Source organism: Culex pipiens, unplaced genomic scaffold (genome assembly GCF_016801865.2).
Source record: "Culex pipiens pallens isolate TS unplaced genomic scaffold, TS_CPP_V2 Cpp_Un0005, whole genome shotgun sequence".
Lineage (NCBI taxonomy): Eukaryota > Metazoa > Arthropoda > Insecta > Diptera > Culicidae > Culex > Culex pipiens.
The window spans coordinates 585,725-604,886 of NW_026292822.1; the positions used below are offsets into that span (position 1 = coordinate 585,725).

Genomic DNA, 19,162 nt, shown 5'->3' on the forward strand with positions numbered 1-19,162 from the left:
GAAATCGGAGTCGGAGTCGGAGTCGGAGTCAGAGTCGGAGTCGGAGTCGGAGTCGGAGTCAGAGTCGGAGTCGAAGTCGGAGTCGGAGTCGGCTAGAGTTGGTAGGCCAAAGTCGGAGTCAGTTGGAGCTGAAAGCCGGAGCAGGAGTCGGAGTCGGAGCCGGCTTATCTCGGGAAGCCGGAGTCAGAGTCGGAGTCGTTTGAAATAAGACCCGACTCCGCAGCCCTGAAATTTTCATTTTTAAGCTACCTCGCAAAAAAACCGATCAAGTAAATTAAGGCAGACTCACTTCATCATCCTCCCTTGGGGATGGAGCATCGTCCCTTGCAATCTCATGTGGCACATTTTAATAACCCGCCGCACATCCTCTCAAGATAAGCACATGTTTTCAAACGCCATAAAATCGGTGCCACGCAAATTTGCATATAAATTAAAACACACTCCCCGGCATTCCGATGCTGGTGGTAGTGGTGGTGCTATTTACTGACGTAATGCTTCGAGATTACAGCCAGTGGCAGTTCAAGTCCGGAAAAATACCTCTGGAAAAGGACCCGGAAAAACGATGACGACATGTTATCTCATAATTTTCCTCCCTCCTGTCCACTCCATCTTTGACGATGATCGATGGAAAATTGTTTTCCTTTCAGTATCAAATTCCTCAGGCTTGCACAAAGGAATCCAGGATTGAAGTTTTCCAATTTTTTTGGGTTAAGTAAACCAGGTCCTCCTAACGTTACCCCCCAGCTCAAGTGGAACAAAAATTTGCGTACGAAAGTTATTCGATTAAACCGTTACTGTCGCCGGAAAATTCTTGAGGAAAACTTTTTCGCATTTCTCTCCGCATGATTTTTTTCCAGCTTCCTTCCAGCAAAGAGTCAGCTGAATTTTTTAACCAATTTAAGATGATGAGAAAACCCACCACTAAAAGGAAGCAAAAAACGAAAAAGAAAATCAATCCAATTTTAATTAGGAAACTTTTTCCGGCCAGCTCATTGTCGAACATTCATCTTGAGGCGCCGGCAGGGTTCGATCAACTGTCGACGACCCACTTCGGGGCAGGGTGTTGTTGTGTGTATTTTTTCAACGCTGTTTTTGTTTGTCTTTATCGCATTAGCGTAAACAGAGTGTGGTTTTTTTCTGCGAGTTGAATTTAAGATCTCCTCTTTTTTGTTTCGCGTAACCCTTTCGTGAAATCGGAAAAGTTTGGAGGAGGAAAATCACGCCTGAGGGTGATGAAAATTTGATGGCTCAGCACTGCAAAGGCGGTCAATTTATGAAGTGATTATTTTCTGGGAATTTAATGCATTTAAAAGAGAGTAGGGGAACAGCATCTAATTCCAGCGTGCCTCTAATGTTGGCAGGTCAGAACTTTGACATCCAATTAAAGCTAATTAAAAGCGTTTTCAACTGAAATCGAATGATAAACAGCTCAATAAGAAGTGAGCAAGCAAGTTTCTATAATAAGTTTTGCAAAATTAGTTGTTTGAATAGTGAAAATCAGCATATTGGATGGAGTTAGGAGCGAGAGCTTAACCTGCCATACATACGAGAATTTCCCCTACCTACTTAGATTTTTTTTTACAGAAATCAGTAGTTGAGCAATTCTCCACCAAACCCGGAAATGGATTTTACTTATATTTTTTTGATTTGGCTCAATTTTTGTAGGCCTCTACCCTAAATTGAAACCTTTTACTTGACCTCATTTTTTAACTAATTTGCAATCGAAATGTACAAAAAGCCATTCAAAATTAAATTAAATTATAGTCCGATTAATTTCAGATTTTTGACAAAATATTGACCATGATTGTCCATCCCTGAAAATATTTTTTTCGAAGAGTTTATGAAATTTTCCGATCTTTTCGAAAACAATATTTTGTTTTTTTTTTATCAAGACTAACTTTTCAAAAGGACGTTATATTGAATGTTTGGCACTTTTGAATTGTTAGTCTTGATTAAAAATATCAAAATATTGTTTTCGAAAAGATCGGAAATTTCACGAAAATTTTATATTTTAACATTGCTGAGATATCGACACTAGAAAACGGAGGGGAAGACATAGAAAACGTATTTTATTCTGTTTTTAAATCTTTGCATGGCAATATTTCAGCAACTATGGGTCGTATCAACAAAGTTCAAAAAAGCAAAATATAGAGCATTTTCTCAGAATTCAAAAAAAAAAATTTTAAAGTGGCAAACATGGGCACTTATTAAAAAAAATTAATAACTGCGACTATTTTTCAAAAAAGTTACCAAAAATGGCTATAACTTGAAAACGGTGCACTTTATCGAAATTTCACTTAAGTACTTTATGATTGTAAATACGAAGCTTTTTGTTACCAATATTTCGATTTTTTTTAAAATCAGTATTGATTCAAAAATTTATTAGGCCGTTGCAAAAAAGAATGAAAGATTTATTATTCCAGCTAAAAAAAAAAACATTTAATTTAGTGATAATGCAGTTGGGTAATTCTCCGTCAACTCACACAGCAGTTGCCCCGACCCCTCTTCGATTTGCGTGAAACTTTGTCCTAAGGGGTAACTTTTGTCCCTGATCACGAATCCGAGGTCCGTTTTTTGATATCTCGTGACGGAGGGGCGGTACGACCCCTTCCATTTTTGAACATGCGAAAAAAGAGGTATTTTTCAATAATTTGCAGCCTGAAACGGTGATGAGATAGAAATTTGGTGTCAAAGGGACTTTTATGTAAAATTAGACGCCCGATTTGATGGCGTACTCAGAATTCCGAAGAATGTATTTTTCATCGAAAAAAACACTAAAAAAGTTTTAAAAATTATCCCATTTTCCGTTACTCGACTGTAAAAAATTTTGGAACATGTCATTTTATGGGAAATTTAATGTACTTTTCGAATCTACATTGACCCAGAAGGGTCATTTTTTCATTTAGAACAAAATTTTTCATTTTAAAATTTTGTGTTTTTTCTAACTTTGCAGGGTTATTTTTTTAAGTGTAACAATGTTCTACAAAGTTGTAGAGCAGACAATTACAAAAATTTTGATATATAGACATAAGGGGTTTGTTTATAAACATCAAGAGTTATCGCGATTTTACGACAGACAGACACGGACGACGAAACAAAGAGAAACGCAAAAAGTAACTTTTTCAAAACTATTTTTCGTAAAATCGCGATAACTCGTGATTTTTATAAGCAAACCCCTTATGTCTATACATCAAAATTTTTGTAATTGTCTTTTCTACAACTTTGTAAGACATTGTTACACTCTAAAAAATAACCCTGCAAAGTAAGAAAAAACACGAAATTTTCAAATGAAAAATTTTGTTCTGAATAAAACAAATGACCCTTCTGGGTCAATGTAGATTCGAAAAGTACATTAAATTTCCCATAAAATGACATGTTCCAAAAAATTTAACAGTCGAGTAACGGAAAATGGGAGAATTTTTTAAACTTTTTTAGTGTTTTTTTCGATGAAAAATACGTTTTTTCGGAATTCTGAGTACGCCATCAAATCTGGCGTCTAATTTTACATAAAAGTCCCTTTGACACCAAATTTCTGTCTCATCACCGTTTCAGGCTGCAAATTATTGAAAAACACCTCTTTTTTCAAATGTTCAAAAATGGAAGGGGTCGTACCGCCCCTCCGTCACTAGATATCAAAAAACGGACCTCGGATTCGTGATCAGGGACAAAAGTTACCTCTTAGGACATAGTTTCACGCAAATCGAAGAGGGGTCGGGGCAACTTTTCCCGATTTCGTGTGAGTTGGTAGAGAATTACCCAGTTGCAAATTGTAAAGAACCGATTTTATTCATTAGTACATCTGTTTTATACATCATTCAATAGTTCAATAGGTCAAAAACTGAAATAGTTGTTCCCGTGGTCACCCAACTGTACATCAAATTTTACATATATTTAAAATATTTTCAGGTGAGTTATAACGTATTAGGAATAATTATCAAAACAGAAACTGTACTCAAAGATAATCTCAGTTGATTGCACTTTTTTCTAATAATGTTTTGAAGTTTATAGAACAAAAATTTAAGCGACATAAACTTTAAAAAACTGTAGTAACGGCCTTTTAAAATAATACATTTTTTTCAAAAATAATTTTAAATTTACAGAAACGTGTAATGAGTGCTTCCCAGAATATTTTTTTATCAGGATGTTACCTTGCTTGTTCTCGCCCAAGGTTACGCACTTTTCAAAAGTTATTAGGGATTTCAATCATATCGTTTAGTATGCAAAAAATTGAAAATCTCAATTTAAAAAATTCTCTTCCTCTAATTAATGTGTTTGCGTTTTTTTTTTTTTTTTTTTTTGTAGCGTTACTTATTAACTTACTTAGACATATTTTTTTTTATTCGTTTTGTAAAATATTTACTTATCCTGTCATTCTGTAGTGACATAACGGCCTACTTAACATCTGTTAAGTAGGCCGTTATGTCACTACAGAATGACAGGATAATAGTATAACTTTTCAGCACTTGTATCGAAAAGTTATACTTTTCAACTCTGATTTGATTTTTGAATTGACCAAACACACGGACACCAAGTCCAAGGAAGCTGGGAAACAATTGTTTTACTGAAAACCCTACTCAAAAGGGTTTTTTTTCAGAATTGCCAAAAATGATATTTGCAACTCGTTGCAAAACTTGATTTTTCAGCCCTTGTCTTTTTAACACAGCTCGGCAGAGCCGCCATTATGCAACTTGTTTCATAAACTACTATTGAGCAATTCTCTACCAAAACCGGAAATGGATTTTATTTTTATTTTTTTTGATTTGGCTCAAACTTTGTGGGGGCCTTCCCTATGACCAAATATGCTATTTTGTGCCATTGGTTCACCCATACAAGTCTCCATACAATTTTGGCAGCTGTCCATACAAAAATGGTATGGAAATATTCAAACAGCTGTAACTTTTGAGTGAATTTTCTGATCAATTTGGTGTCTTCGGCAAAGTTGTAGGTATTGTTGAGGACTTTTGAGAAAAAAATAGGTACACGGAAAAAAAATTGCAGATTTTTTTATCAACTTTTTTTTACTAAAACTCAATTTCCCAAAATACATATTTTTTGATTTTCGAGATTTTTTGATATGTTTTAGGGGACAAAAATCCGCAACTTTTGAGCCATAGAGAAACATGGTCAAAAAATCTGCCGCCGAGTTATGAATTTTTGAAAAAATAGTGATTTTTGGAAAAAATCGAAGTTTCATGCAAAAACAAGTTTGACATTACTTTTTAATGCAAAATTGAATTTGCAATCGAAAAGTACTTTACAGATTTTTTGATAAAGGGCTCCGTTTTCAAGATATAGCCACTGAAAGTTTGATTTTAGCGAAATATTTGCAGTTTTTTAATTTTTAAAAATAGTGACCATGAGTGACCACTTCTAAAAATATTTTTTTTGAAAAGTTCAGAAAATTTGCTATAAAATTGTCTAAGAGACATTGAAGATTGGACCTCTGGTTGCTGAGATACAGCGACTTAAAGAAAAAGAAACACGAAAATTGAAGTTTTCCAAGTCTCACCCAAACAGCCCACCATTTTCTAATGACGATATCTCAGCAATTAATGGTCCGATTTTCAATGTTAACACATGAAACATTCGAAAAATTTTCCGATCTTTTCGAAAAAAATATTTTGAATTTTTTAAAATCAAGACTAACATTTTAAAAGGGCCAAATATTGAATTTTACGCCCATTTAAAATGCTAGTCTAGATTTAAAAATTTTTAAAATATTTTTTTCGAAAAGATCGGAAAATTTCACGAATGTTTCATGTGTTAACATTGAAAATCGGACCATAAATTGCTGAGATATCGTCATTAGAAAATGGTGGGCTGTTTGGGTGAGTCTTAGAAAACGAAAAGGTTTCGCAAATATTTCGCTAAAATCAAACTATCGGTGGCTATATCTTGAAAACGGAGCCCTTTATCAAAAAATCTGTAAAGTACTTTTCGATTGCAAATTCAATTTTGCATTAAAAAATAATGTCAAACTTGTTTTTGCATAAAACTTCGATTTTTTCCAAAAATCACTATTTTTTCAAAAATTCATAACTCAGCGGCAGATTTTTTGACCATGTTTCTCTATGGCTCAAAAGTTGCGGATTTTTGTCCCCTAAAACATATCAAAAAATCTCGAAAATAAAAAAAATACGTATTTTGGGAAATTGAGTTTTTGTGAAAAAAAAGTTGATTAAAAAATCTGCAAATTTTTTTTCCGTGTACCTATTTTTTTCTCAAAAGTCCTCAACAATACCTACAACTTTGCCGAAGACACCAAATTGATCAGAAAATTCACTCAAAAGTTGCAGCTGTTTGAATATTTACATACCATTTTTGTATGGACAGCTGCCAAAATTGTATGGAGACTTGTATGGGTGAACCAATGACGCAAAATAGCTTATTTGGTCATAGGGAAGGCCCCCACAAAGTTTGAGTCAAATCAAAAAATACAAAAAAATAAAAATGGTCGAAATCGGCCGATTTCGTAGAGAGTTGCTCTATTTATTTATTTATTTTTTTTTTTTTTTCGTTAAAGTCATACTCAAACATTGAAGCAAATCTCCATTTCCACCAAAACTGTTCAGCTTGAACTGTGCTTGCGTGAAATGCTTGTTTCGATTGACTGAAGATATCAGATATGTTCGTTATCTCGCTCGCAGCTGTTAACCCTCTACTACCCAACCCCGCCTCTAGACGGGCTTCGATTTAAAAAATCGCCAAAAATCTATTTTTCAACCAATTTTTGATCTTCAAAAAGCATTGGAAAGAAGAACTTTTAAAATTTTGGAAAATTTTAGGGTTGGAAGTTTGACTTGTTTTATGTGACTTTGCCAATGTTTTTAAAAATGTAATTTTTTTAGGGGTCAACTTTGGCTGTGTTTTTTACTAACATTTCCTATATTTTAAGTAAAAAGAAGTATGCAGTAATTTTTCTAGTGCCCTAGACTATGCCTCTACGCATTTATTTACAATTTAAATGATAATGGTTCCATTATATAGCAGAAAATGTGAAAAACATGCAAAAAATTGAAAAAGTGACTGTAAAAACATGAAAAAATTAGGTAGGCGAAATGTAATTATATTAGGTGGTAGAGTAGGCCAAATACTACCAAAAACAAACATAAACTAAACAAGATAAATGCAAATTAAAATACTAAAAATGAAACAAGAAAAACATAAAACAAGAGAAGTAAAGTTTTTCGTAGAACAAAAGTTGCTCAAAATGACCTCCTGAACACGGGAAAAATAAAAAATTTCGAAAAAAAAATTTGGGCAGTAGAGGGTTAAGCACGGATGAAAGATGGAACCACTCGGTATGCATGTGGGCGTAATCGACAGCTTTTGTTGAGAGAGAGAAAAAAGGGAAGACACGCACTAGATCAGGACCGCCTTTCCCACCCCTGTCGTAATAGCAGTTTACCCCGAGCTTTGTGCTCGAAAACACGAAATTGACTGGAACGAGCCCAGCCCCGTTGGATTGTGGGGGAGGAAAATCGAACCCGAAATCATCCCGCAAGGAATATTTCCTCACTGTCTTCAATCCTGGCAGCAGTTTTGCACGAAAGCTCGAAATTGAATCCGCTTTAGAAGCAGTCAAGCCCGGGTTTGAAGTGTAATACTTATTGGCAGCATCACTCGGGTGGATCTCCTGGAGCATATTTCAACCACACGCGAGTCCTGTATCGTCTTCGTCTATCAAGTTGGGAACACCTTGTTCCAGGGATGTGAAAGGTTTTGTTTCCAATATTGTCTTCATCTTCTTATATTTTTAATGATTTCTAAAAAATAAATATGAACAATCTTTTGCAAATCCAAGAATCAAAATACTCAAAATAATTGGCTTTTCTACCCAACACAAGCACAGCACTAAGCCACCTTTCACTCCTTTCACCGTGGATTATGTGATTAAATAACTTGAGCTCTCGTTTCTTTCAATCACCTTGGCTCAAAAAGAGTTTAGCATTGTGTGTGCGTACGTAAAGTACTTCCAGTCCCACCCACATCACCCATCCTTCTCCGTGTATCGAAAAGCTGATTTACGGCACTGGGAAAAAGTCCTGCTCGGCGTCGAATTGAAAGACGAACAGAATAAAAAGTTATCGCGTGAAAAGTTTGCTACAGCTGCGGGCGTTATAAGTAGGTGTGTAACTTTTTTGAAAATTTCGTCCGTAAGAAGGCGAACTCTTTTGAGTGAGGAAAAAGTTACGCTAACTCTGTGTATTTTTCATATCCAAAGGCGATGGAAAGGTGATTACAAATTTGGAAAATGCAATTACGATTATTGACGTGAAAGTTGGGCACACTGAATGAAAAATTTTGATTGAGTTTGCCATTGAGAATAATTGATTGAAAAGAGAGTATGACATGACTTGAATTATTGCTAACCATTTGTATAACGTGTATCGCTGCTTATAGCAAGAATGTTTTTGGTGTTTTTCTTGCTGTGACAAATACTACAAATACCAAAAAACAAAAAACAAAAAACAAAAAACAAAAAACAAAAAAACAAAAAACAAAAAACAAAAAACAAAAAACAAAAAACAAAAAACAAAAAACAAAAAACAAAAAACAAAAAACAAAAAACAAAAAACAAAAAACAAAAAACAAAAAACAAAAAACAAAAAACAAAAAACAAAAAACAAAAAACAAAAAACAAAAACAAAAAACAAAAAACAAAAAACAAAAAACAAAAAACAAAAAACAAAAAACAAAAAACAAAAAACAAAAAACAAAAAACAAAAAACAAAAAACAAAAAACAAAAAACAAAAAACAAAAAACAAAAAACAAAAAACAAAAAACAAAAAACAAAAAACAAAAAACAAAAAACAAAAAACAAAAAACAAAAAACAAAAAACAAAAAACAAAAAACAAAAAACAAAAAACAAAAAACAAAAAACAAAAAACAAAAAACAAAAAACAAAAAACAAAAAACAAAAAACAAAACAAAAAACAAAAAACAAAAAACAAAAAACAAAAAACAAAAAACAAAAAACAAAAAACAAAAAACAAAAAACAAAAAACAAAAAACAAAAAACAAAAAACAAAAAACAAAAAACAAAAAACAAAAAACAAAAAACAAAAAACAAAAAACAAAAAACAAAAAACAAAAAACAAAAAACAAAAAACAAAAAACAAAAAACAAAAAACAAAAACAAAAAACAAAAAACAAAAAACAAAAAACAAAAAACAAAAAACAAAAAACAAAAAACAAAAAACAAAAAACAAAAAACAAAAAACAAAAAACAAAAAACAAAAAACAAAAAACAAAAAACAAAAACAAAAAACAAAAAACAAAAAACAAAAAACAAAAAACAAAAAACAAAAAACAAAAAACAAAAAACAAAAAACAAAAAACAAAAAACAAAAAACAAAAAACAAAAAACAAAAAACAAAAAACAAAAAACAAAAAACAAAAAACAAAAAACAAAAAACAAAATACAAAATACAAAATACAAAAAACAAAAAACAAAAAACAAAAAACAAAAAACAAAAAACAAAAAACAAAAAACAAAAAACAAAAAACAAAAAACAAAAAACAAAACAACAAAACAATGACCCTTCTGGGTCAATGTAGATTCGCAAAGCACATTAAATTTCCCATAAAATGACATGTTCCACAATTTTTTTCAGTCGAGTAACGGAAAATGGGAGAATTTTTTAAACTTTTTTAGTGTTTTTTTCGATGAAAAATACGTTTTTTCGGAATTCTGAGTACGCTCTCAAATCGGGCGTCTAATTTTACATAAAAGTCCCTTTGACACCAAATTTCTATCTCATCATCGTTTCAGGCTGCAAATTATTGAAAAACACCTCTTTTTTCGCATGTTCAAAAATGGAAGGGGTCGTACCGCCCCTCCGTCACGAGATATCAAAAAACGGACCTCGGATTCGTGATCAGGGACAAAAGTTACCCCTTAGGACAAATTTTCTCGCAAATCGAAGAGAGGTCGGGGCAACTGCTGTGTGAGTTGGCGGAGAATTACCCAAATATTTTCCACAACACAATTATTTCGAAAGACAGAGGCGAATGAATTCAACACAACAAAACGTTACATTTATTGACGACTCTTTTCTAGAATTAAACAAATTATTTCCTGAACCGCTTCCCAGTAGAAACCAAATTTACAATATTTTGCCACAGCTCCCCAAGCCACCGCTGCAGCAGGTCAAATCCGGTTAGTTCTTCCGGCTGGACCTCGGGCGGTTGAACTGCGTGGCTCGGATCCCAAAACGCCATCAAGTGATCGTAGTTGACAATAATCGTACAGGCCGTCAAAAAAGCCACGAGCAGAAACATCAGCACCACCAGGAACAGGGAACAGTAGTTCACCCAGACTGGTATGGATACTTCGGAAGTGATGGGCTTTGCTGGGACTGGAGCGGCCATAAACTTTTGTTTGCAGACGATCTTACACCGCGCATCCTCCATGACCGTCTCCAATGACCTCGACATGGTCACGAAACCTGCTGGAGGGTTGACGTTGTTCAACCTACGATACAGAATGAAGATTATTTTGAAAGTCAGCAATATCTCGACGAAAGATGAGCTCACTCATTAATCTCATTAGCGATGTGATCCTGTTGCAAGGTACGATCCAAATCTTCCTGATCGTCTTCTCGATCATCGTCTGCTTGCTCGTTCCTTTCGGCGCCCTCTACCGGCGGTGGAGGAGGATCAGGTGCATCACACCCCTCTGCCTCTTCATCCTCCAGAGTACTGATCAAAATCGATGGCTTCACCTTGACGCTCCTCTCGGAGGACGTCTTTGTGGGAGGTGGAGCGATACGGGAGGGCCTTTTGGTTGGCTTTTTCTGGGACACTGGCCTTGGAATGAGCGAAGATGTGCGGGCACTTGCCGGAGGAGTGCGTTCACCGTTGATGAAGGTTAGCGATCGGGCCGGAGTTTTCCCGGACGGAGAGGATCTGAGGAAAGATCCAAGTTAAAGTTAGTTTTATAGATGCATATGAATATTCAAAAAAAAAATCCCTGAAACAACTTTAATACTTGTCCGAGGGCGAAAATGGCCCCGAGACAAAAAAAAAACTCCATTCAAAATCATCCTGGAAATCCCATCGTAAAACAGGAGAGCCCCTCATCCAACCAAATCCAACCAGCATATAAAAGATGAAAGCCCATTTCGATAAGCTTTCCCACCCCAACCCTGACGGTCACACTTCCTCCAGTCACGTGGAAAAACCCCGGAAGCATGAACCATGCCAATTCAACCCAGTCCAACATTCTCCAACTCATAAAGCCACAAAGAAGGTTGATGGTGATGGTGACGGCAGGAGGTGAAAGGGAAGAAAGAGGATATTAATATTTATAATTACTACTCCACATCTGACTGCTGCTGACTGCTGACTCGTCATCTCTCGTCAACGCCTTTCTGCTCCACTCTGTCACCTGGTCGGAAAGTGTGAAAACCAAGCCGCCTCTCACAAGGTCATCAAAAACCATCATCATCGGACCCGGTGTCGATTCCCGGAAGGGCCTTTGCCTCCGAAAATCATCATCATCTTTGCATTTCGGTACACTTCTCTCAGTTATTAACGGCTAAGGAGAGGGATGGCTAGAATTTGTCCTATCCCCGGACTCCAGGCGGTGGCGATGATGATGGTGGTGAAAATGATACCGGCGATGACGATGGTTGCGACGAGCTTTATGGTCCGAATGAAGTGCCGAACCGGCCAAGTCGAGCGGAAAACTGAATGACTCAAACGTAATCCAAGCGAAATGACAGTATGAATGAATGATGTTCCGGAAAACCTCTCTGGGGGAGTGGCGAAATTGCAGGGTTGTTGCAAAACACATTTAAATTAATCTTACCTAGAGTTTTGTTCCATTGACACTTATGTTATGTGAATACTTTTACAGATAGGCCCTTTTGAAAACTTACGGTAGAAGTTAACGATTACTTAATGCTAGGTGTTTTTTTTTCACGAATTCATATTTTCACTGAAAAATGCATACATTTCACAATCAATACATGAAAGAGTTTTTTTTCCTGTAGTTATTTGACTCACAAAGTTCAAATATGACAAAAAATATCAAAAAACTTTTTTTATTTTTTTTGCCTCAGATTTTTTTGAATACTCCCTACTCTACCCCTTCCAATAAGTAAAAACAAATTTTTGTACATTTTTACAACAAAAAAAACTTAAAATTTAGTATTTTTATTTTTATTTTACTGGAAACTAACCAGTCAAACAGGTAAACTTTATTTTTCAAATCCAGTTAATTTTTCAAATTTGGCCCATTTTTCAAAGTTTTTCATACATTACTGAATATCTTTATTTTGATAACATTTTAATCAAAACGATCAGCAAATTTATTCTATAAGATAACTTTAAAATATTAACAACTGTAACTCGTCAGCGTGTGTTGAAAATATGCTTTGTTCTAGCAAATCTTGAGAAATTGACTTAAAATTATGATTTGAAAACGAATAAATTTTGCTCACAATTTTCTAGAAGTGCTCGAAAACCTCTTATCAGCTTTTGTAAACACCTTTTGTAACTGTAATCAAAGTATCTTTTTAAATGTTTCTTTATATACTTTTATCTTATAAGTACAAGCTATTTTTCAATTATTTTTATCGCTTTTATTTGTAACTGTTGGACCTTGTAGGGAACCGAACAATCGGATAAATCAAAAAGTTTTGGTCAAGCAGATTGTTCTAAGGGGTCATTTGGAAAATGTCATTTTCAAATGTAAAAAATTAACTAATTCAAATTCCATACCAACTCTCGGTGTCAAATGACCATGGATAGGTTAAAGTCACCACAAGATATCCGCTACACTGAAATAAAAAAAAAGTACCAAATTCCTAAATTCTAGGAATTTTGCCTCCTTTCCTTATTAAGTAATCCAAAAAACCCGATTAATAAATAAGGAAAAGTGGCAAAATTCCTAGAATTTAGGAATGTGGTACTTTTTTTTATTTCAGTGTAATGCAAAAAGTTGTGTCAACTGTCGACATATTTATAAGTACTGTTCACAGAACTTCTTGATATGACTAAATAAAGCTCAAATAAGTAACTTTTTTAGGAAAAAAAAGTTTTTTTTATAAATGAACTTCTTTCATTCAAATATACTTGTAGCCAATGCTTTATGCTAAAAACGCTAATATACTGAGCAAATTCGTCACTCTTTGTTCAATAACATGCAAATATCTCGGCTTTGCGTGGACAAAAATTAAATGTTAAAAAAAGGAAATTGTTCTCCGTGAAATTTCTTACATGCATGCATTTGTTTTGGTTACAAATTTTTTTGGCTCATTTTGCGGAGTGATTTTTGAAAATTGTTCACTATTTTTTAGGGGACATTAAACTATAACTTGAAACCCCAAATGCAGACGATCAAATTTGAATGGCTTTTGTTTGTTTGTTACCAGCAAGTCGAGCATTTCAGAAATATATTCAAAAATTGCACTTTTTTCGTTCATGATCAGCGCGCGAGTTGTAAACCATTTTTGGGATTTTTAGTTGATGTATGGAAACATTGTTAATGGTTTTGAAGTTTTGGTTTTGACCACTTTTAATTTTTTTTTGGGCCGCCCTAATTTACAGTCATAAAAAAAATTATTTCGCGAACAAAAAATCATCAGTACTTTGTAAAGTTATGATTTCAAATAAACTGGCATTTTTATTTTAAGGTGGTAGATGGTGTCGTTCACTTTTGAGGCAATGACTGTCAATGGTGGATCTGAATTGAGGGTCCAGAAATTGTAAATTGAAATGAAAAAAATAATCACTATATGTAAAATGCATCAACAAACAACACAAAGAAAACCATTTTTTGATTGAAACATTCTGAATCAACATTTGAATGTTTTTCTAAAACAAACATGGCCGATCAGGAATGATGCCTTCCAGAGCCTTAAAACTCTTTTTTCATTCATATGTTTAAACCAATTTATTTAATTTTTAATATTTTATTATTTTTCTGCCCTACTTTGGTAAGATTCAAGGGACCCTTGACTCGGGTTGGGTCAAGAAGAAGAGCAATCAATTTTTAAATTTTAATTTAAGCTAAAAAAATGCAGCAAAAACTTATTGAAAAATTAAAATTGATTAAATTGAAAAAAAAACTTTATCTTATTTATTAAGAGATAAGATATTTGTCTCAACAAGAGTATCACATAATTTCCCGAAGAAAAAAAAGTGTTGGTTGCTGGTATTTTATTTGTACTCAGTCAGCATTTCAGTTTTTTTTTTTTTTTTTCAGAAAATAATCACTTCACAAAGTGTTTTGGAATTAAATCTAATAGAGAAATGGAGATCCATTCAGCAATGTGTTGATAAAAATTATCTTTTGACAAAATAGGGACGTGGCGTTACATCGTGCTGCCATCTGGTTTTTTTTAGTGCAAGAATGGAAAAGTGCTGAGTCATCGTCTAAAAATAGACTGCGTCCTATCTCGCCCAGCAAAATGCAGTCGATAAAGTAGTCAGTTTCAATGAGAAAAAGTGGAAAACGTGGTCTAAAAATAGCGACGCCATCTCCCTATCGGTTATTTCTAAAAACTATTAAAAATTATGAAATCGCTCTAGAAGAAAAAACCCCTACAGATGTTTTATTTGTTTTACTTCATTTATTTATTTATAATTTTTTTCCATATACATTAGGGTGATTCAAATTCGGATACCCTTCCCCTCCCCACCTGCTACCCTCTGAAATCAAATATTGACCCATAACCAGGCTAAATCCAAACTTGAGCTCATTCTGACCACGCAAACCTCTCCCTGTAAGCCCTTAAAGTTCGTATGGGGTAAATTTTCAAAATTTATGGAGAAAATCAACTGTTTCAGTTTTTTACTTGAAGAGGGGGCAATAGTTGACCGATCCTTACCCCTTAGAGCCCCTTAGAGCCGGTTTCGAAAACAATATTATTTTCGGTAGCTAATAACTTAACGGGGAAAAAATTGTAAAAAATTGTGTCTTCGGGGAAGTGGATTCAAATTTAATGAAAATCCTACATCCGAATGGGGCGAATTACAATATCTATTCTTGTCATAATATTGCCCAATATTTTGTTGGTGTTGGGATTTGATTTGAACAGACCAAGATGAACACAATTTTATGATTGTTAATTTATATTTGAGAAAAAAAAATAAGTAAAATAATTTATCAAAAAAGATCAAAAATCTAATGAGATTTACTGTGATTTCACTGTAACAACCCTGAAATCCCACCGAAATATGTCTATTGACGCTCACTGTTCATCCCTGACAGAGCACTCTGTCTAGGCAGCCAGCAGCATTTAAATTGTTCATAAATATTCCAGGATACGGGTTGGAAAAAGCTAAAACAATTTCGCACCGGATTCGATCCGGACATTCCGTCCGGATATGCTTTAATCTTGTAACTTTCATCAGCTTGAAAGGGCGGCCTCCGCCGCCATTATCGAGCGTGACCAAACTAAGTTTCCCCCCAGGAAAGAAATCAACAAAATTAAACAACTGACCTGATGGCCGGTGCCGTGGAAACCCTTCCTCCTGTCGGCACCACGACGGTCTTCCGGTTGCTGTCCAGCATGAGGTTCGGGGACGGCCGCAGCGACAGAAGCTTGAATTTTACACCACTTGTCAACTCGAACACTCTACTGACGAAACGTCAAGCGATTTGAAAAAGAGACGCCGCTGGCATGGCATGCTACGGCTAGTGGGAGTGTGGTTTGCGCGCGGAGTTTGTGGTAAATATTAGGATAATTTAATTGTTTCTATTCAGTCACAAGTCTGTGAGCGGAACGGACTTCATTGTCTGAAAAATCGCAGCAGAGAGTTTGTCATCGGAATTTACACTGTCAACCAGACTAGAAGCTTGATTATGAAGATGTCAACAATAGTAAATGAAGTTGGAACCAATTCAATTTGTTTGCCAAAGTCCTGAGTTAAAATCGAACATGTAAACAGAAGAAGTGCAATTCAAGAGTGGCGAAACAGCCTCTGACTTATATTCCCATTCTCAAATTGTCACAATTGCAGTGTATGTCACGATAGTAGTATCTGATAGTTTATTGAAATGGAAGGTTTCAATATATCAAAAAACAACAATAATTGTTGATTGATTATCACCAAATATATGCACCTATATTTGAAAAATATTATGGCAGAAGCAATCACTCACCACAATATAGCAGTAAAAGTCATAGCACTCTAGATAATTGCATTTCAATCTCCCACATGCAATCTAGATTATGAGAGCATTCTTAGATATATAACCTCAATTCAGCAATCGTTTTTCATTCCCGTCGACTTCAATTTGCAATTTCATCCATCCTTGCACCATAAAATTATCAAAATTTAATACACTCAACTTTACGACCTGTCCTTCCATTCATGCTCCAGTTTCCAATTTTCACCATTTTCAACTCTCTTTTCACTTTTCTCTCTTTCTTCTCCACAGGAAATCCAACCACACTCAAGAAGCATCCAAGGCATTCCTTCGAGCGAACCAATGATACTACAAGTGTGCTACTTTAATGGCCCTTGCCACTTACCTCTCGGAACCGAAGACGAGGACACCAAAGATTAGAACACCATATCTCGAGACTGGCAGGCCCTGTCCAGAATGGGAACGATCCACTTTTATTACCGTTTGGCTGAAGCACACACACACACACACACACACGCCAAAAATTCATGCACGAACACATTCGATGAACTTCTCCGCCTCCTGGGAGATTTTCGGAAGTGTTTCCTGTATCGGGTAACGTGTGTGTATGTGTGCAGTGTGGTGTACGTGTCACCGGTCAATACCGGCCTCAAGCGGTGCGTGTCGTAAAGTTTTGGTGTAATGTGCCAAGAATTGGTCGAACATATCCATTTCGGATATGGCTAGCAAAAGTTGGGAAGTGGCCTAAGGGTCTAAGGAACAAAAAAAGGACTAAAGGAGAAGATAAAGTTTGAGAGGGGAGCAGAATAAAAGCTTAGTTTTATTGGTTATTTCGGATCGAAGGGATCTTAGATCGTAAAAACTGATGCATATTTAAAATTAACGTCTAAATTATTCGAGCAATTGTCATTGAAAAGATGCTTTAAAAAATTTGTTTACGTTGACGTAGAAAAGTGCATTTTTATTAAATAACTTTTAAACTTATAATTACGGGCAAAATTACACTCATAATAGTTTTCATTTTTAACTCACAATAGAGTACCTCTTTATGACTTCGCAAATCTTTGTGCCTTTTAATTTGAATTTCCATACAATTTTGGGGGCTGGTCATACAAAATGGATTTATAAACGTATGAAATTCTGTATCTTAAGAAGGAATTTTCTGATCGATTTGATGTTTTCGGCAAAGTTGTGGGATATGATTAGGACTTTTCAGGTAAAAAATAGCCACATGGAAAATAAACCCGATTTTTTTTATTTAACTATTTGTCACTAAAAATAAAATTCCCAAAATACATTTTTTTTTCGATTTTTTTATATATTTTAAGGGACAAAAAATACATCTTCTGAGCCATAGTGCGTGATGATGCAAAATCTGGTTAAGGAGAAATGATTTTTTTAAATCGGTTTTTTTTTTTTTGAATATAACGAAAACCTAAACAAAAAATTATTTATAATAATTTTTTGAAGCTAAATCAAATTTTCAATCGAGAAGTACTCTACAATTTATTGATAAAATAAACCATTTTCAAGACATATTTTCTTTTTTTTTTATTTTAAAAATACATCTTGAATGAAAAGCACTCAGGATTTTTTTTTAAGCTGAGAAAATTTACAACAACTTTTTCTCTGAGACTATGAAAATTGCGCAATTAGTTTCTGAGATTCATCCTCACAAAGAATTCATATAGATGAACATGAGTTTTTCCAAGTGTTATATACACAGCAAAAAAAGTAGAATTTTTGAATGTTTAAAATTTGATAGGTTGAATGTTACCTCTTTTTAGAGTAATATTAACTACAAAATGTATAAAATTGTGAACCTAATGAATATTCACCAGAAACTGATGAAAATTCATCATTTTCTTTTTTTTTTTTTTTTTTTGACACAATATCTGTCACCATTTCTTTATTGATGTTACCATATTTTTTTTTACTGTGTAAGTAGCCTGTAATTTTCAACTGACGATAACTCGGAATCTATTGTTCCGTTTTCAAGATTGAAAAACGAAACTTTTGAGTAATCTTCTTATCTATATCTATTAAATAAAAAATGTGAAAAAAAATTTACTATAAAAAAACTGTTTTTAAATCACTTTTTGTTGCTTAAAATTGATTTCCATAAAACACTGTTTAATTTTTTTTTCAATATATTTCAGAGAACATAAAGTTCCATAATATACAAAAAAAACATAGTTATGTTTTTTATGAAGTGCACAAAAAGTAGCAGCTTTTCAATGAAAAAAAAAATCGAAAAGCTGAGATTTTTTTAAAAAAGATTATTTTGAGAATTTTCGAATCAATTATTTAATAAAATGCTATTTTAAAATGAAAGTCTCGATTTAAAAAATATCTAAATATTTTTACAAAGTTTCATCTTTTTGAGTTTAAAATCAGACCATTAGTTCTCGAGAAAAAGAAAGAAAATTTAATTTTTCTTGTTTTGTTTTCTTTGTCATATTTTAACAACCTGCATAAAATTAAAAAAAAAAATGAGAAAACATGTATCCAATTATAAAAAACAACATTTCGTATTTTACAAAAATAATACCTAAGAATTTTATCAAAATTTTACTAAAGTACTTCTGATTGCAAATATGATTTTACATTTAAAAATGAAGTTCAATTTTCCAACCTTTTTATTTTGTTTAAATCGCTTTTTAAAAAAAAATAATTTAAAAAAATTCATGACTCATTAAATAATCTATTATTTTCTGAAAAGATGGCATTTTATATCCCCTAGAACATATTAAAAATTAAAACTCTTTTCCGTAAGAAGTATTCATAGTTCATACAAGTGGATAAGTTTCTCTAAAAATCTGCTTCAATATATTTGCATGCTGCACACAGAATATTTTTTTAACAGTGTGAGATTTTGACGAGTAAGTAAACTATTTTTTATCTATTTGAGCATAAACCAGTAAACAATAAGTGAAATTAGAACTCATTTCACAAAAAAACAAAACGGATTTTCGAAATGATGCGAAAAAAACATTTTTGTAAATAAAATTTCATAAATATTTTTCAAAATAGGTAAATGTCGTTTTTGGTCAGA

At 33.7% G+C, this 19,162-nt stretch overlaps 2 protein-coding genes across 3 annotated transcripts in view; one reads left to right on the plus strand and one right to left on the minus strand.

The window, feature by feature from the left end:
- The window catches only part of LOC120419917 (potassium voltage-gated channel protein Shaw), a 128,705-nt gene that overhangs the window by 29,121 nt on the left and 80,422 nt on the right, over nt 1-19,162 (plus strand). The gene's annotated exons all lie outside the window — the stretch shown is intronic.
- LOC120419914 (uncharacterized) lies at nt 10,022-15,624 on the minus strand. The gene is made up of 3 exons (XM_039582779.2): nt 15,458-15,624; nt 10,542-10,913; nt 10,022-10,479 (listed from the first exon to the last, which is right to left on the minus strand). Exons 1-3 carry the CDS (start codon nt 15,526-15,528, stop codon nt 10,077-10,079), a joined length of 846 nt encoding a protein of 281 aa, XP_039438713.1. The 5' UTR covers nt 15,529-15,624; the 3' UTR covers nt 10,022-10,076.

What these genes read in the sequence shown, in the direction of transcription:
- LOC120419914 (XM_039582779.2), bottom strand. Translation starts at nt 15,528, where the DNA reads ATGCTGGACAGCAACCGGAAGACCGTCGTGGTGCCGACAGGAGGAAGG. An exon ending in TCCACGGCACCGGCCATCAG is followed by an intron (nt 10,914 to 15,457) that starts GTCAGTTGTTTA and finishes ATCTTTCCTCAG; the next exon opens with ATCCTCTCCGTCCGGGAAAA. An exon ending in ATCGCTAATGAGATTAATGA is followed by an intron (nt 10,480 to 10,541) that starts GTGAGCTCATCT and finishes TCTGTATCGTAG; the next exon opens with GTTGAACAACGTCAACCCTC.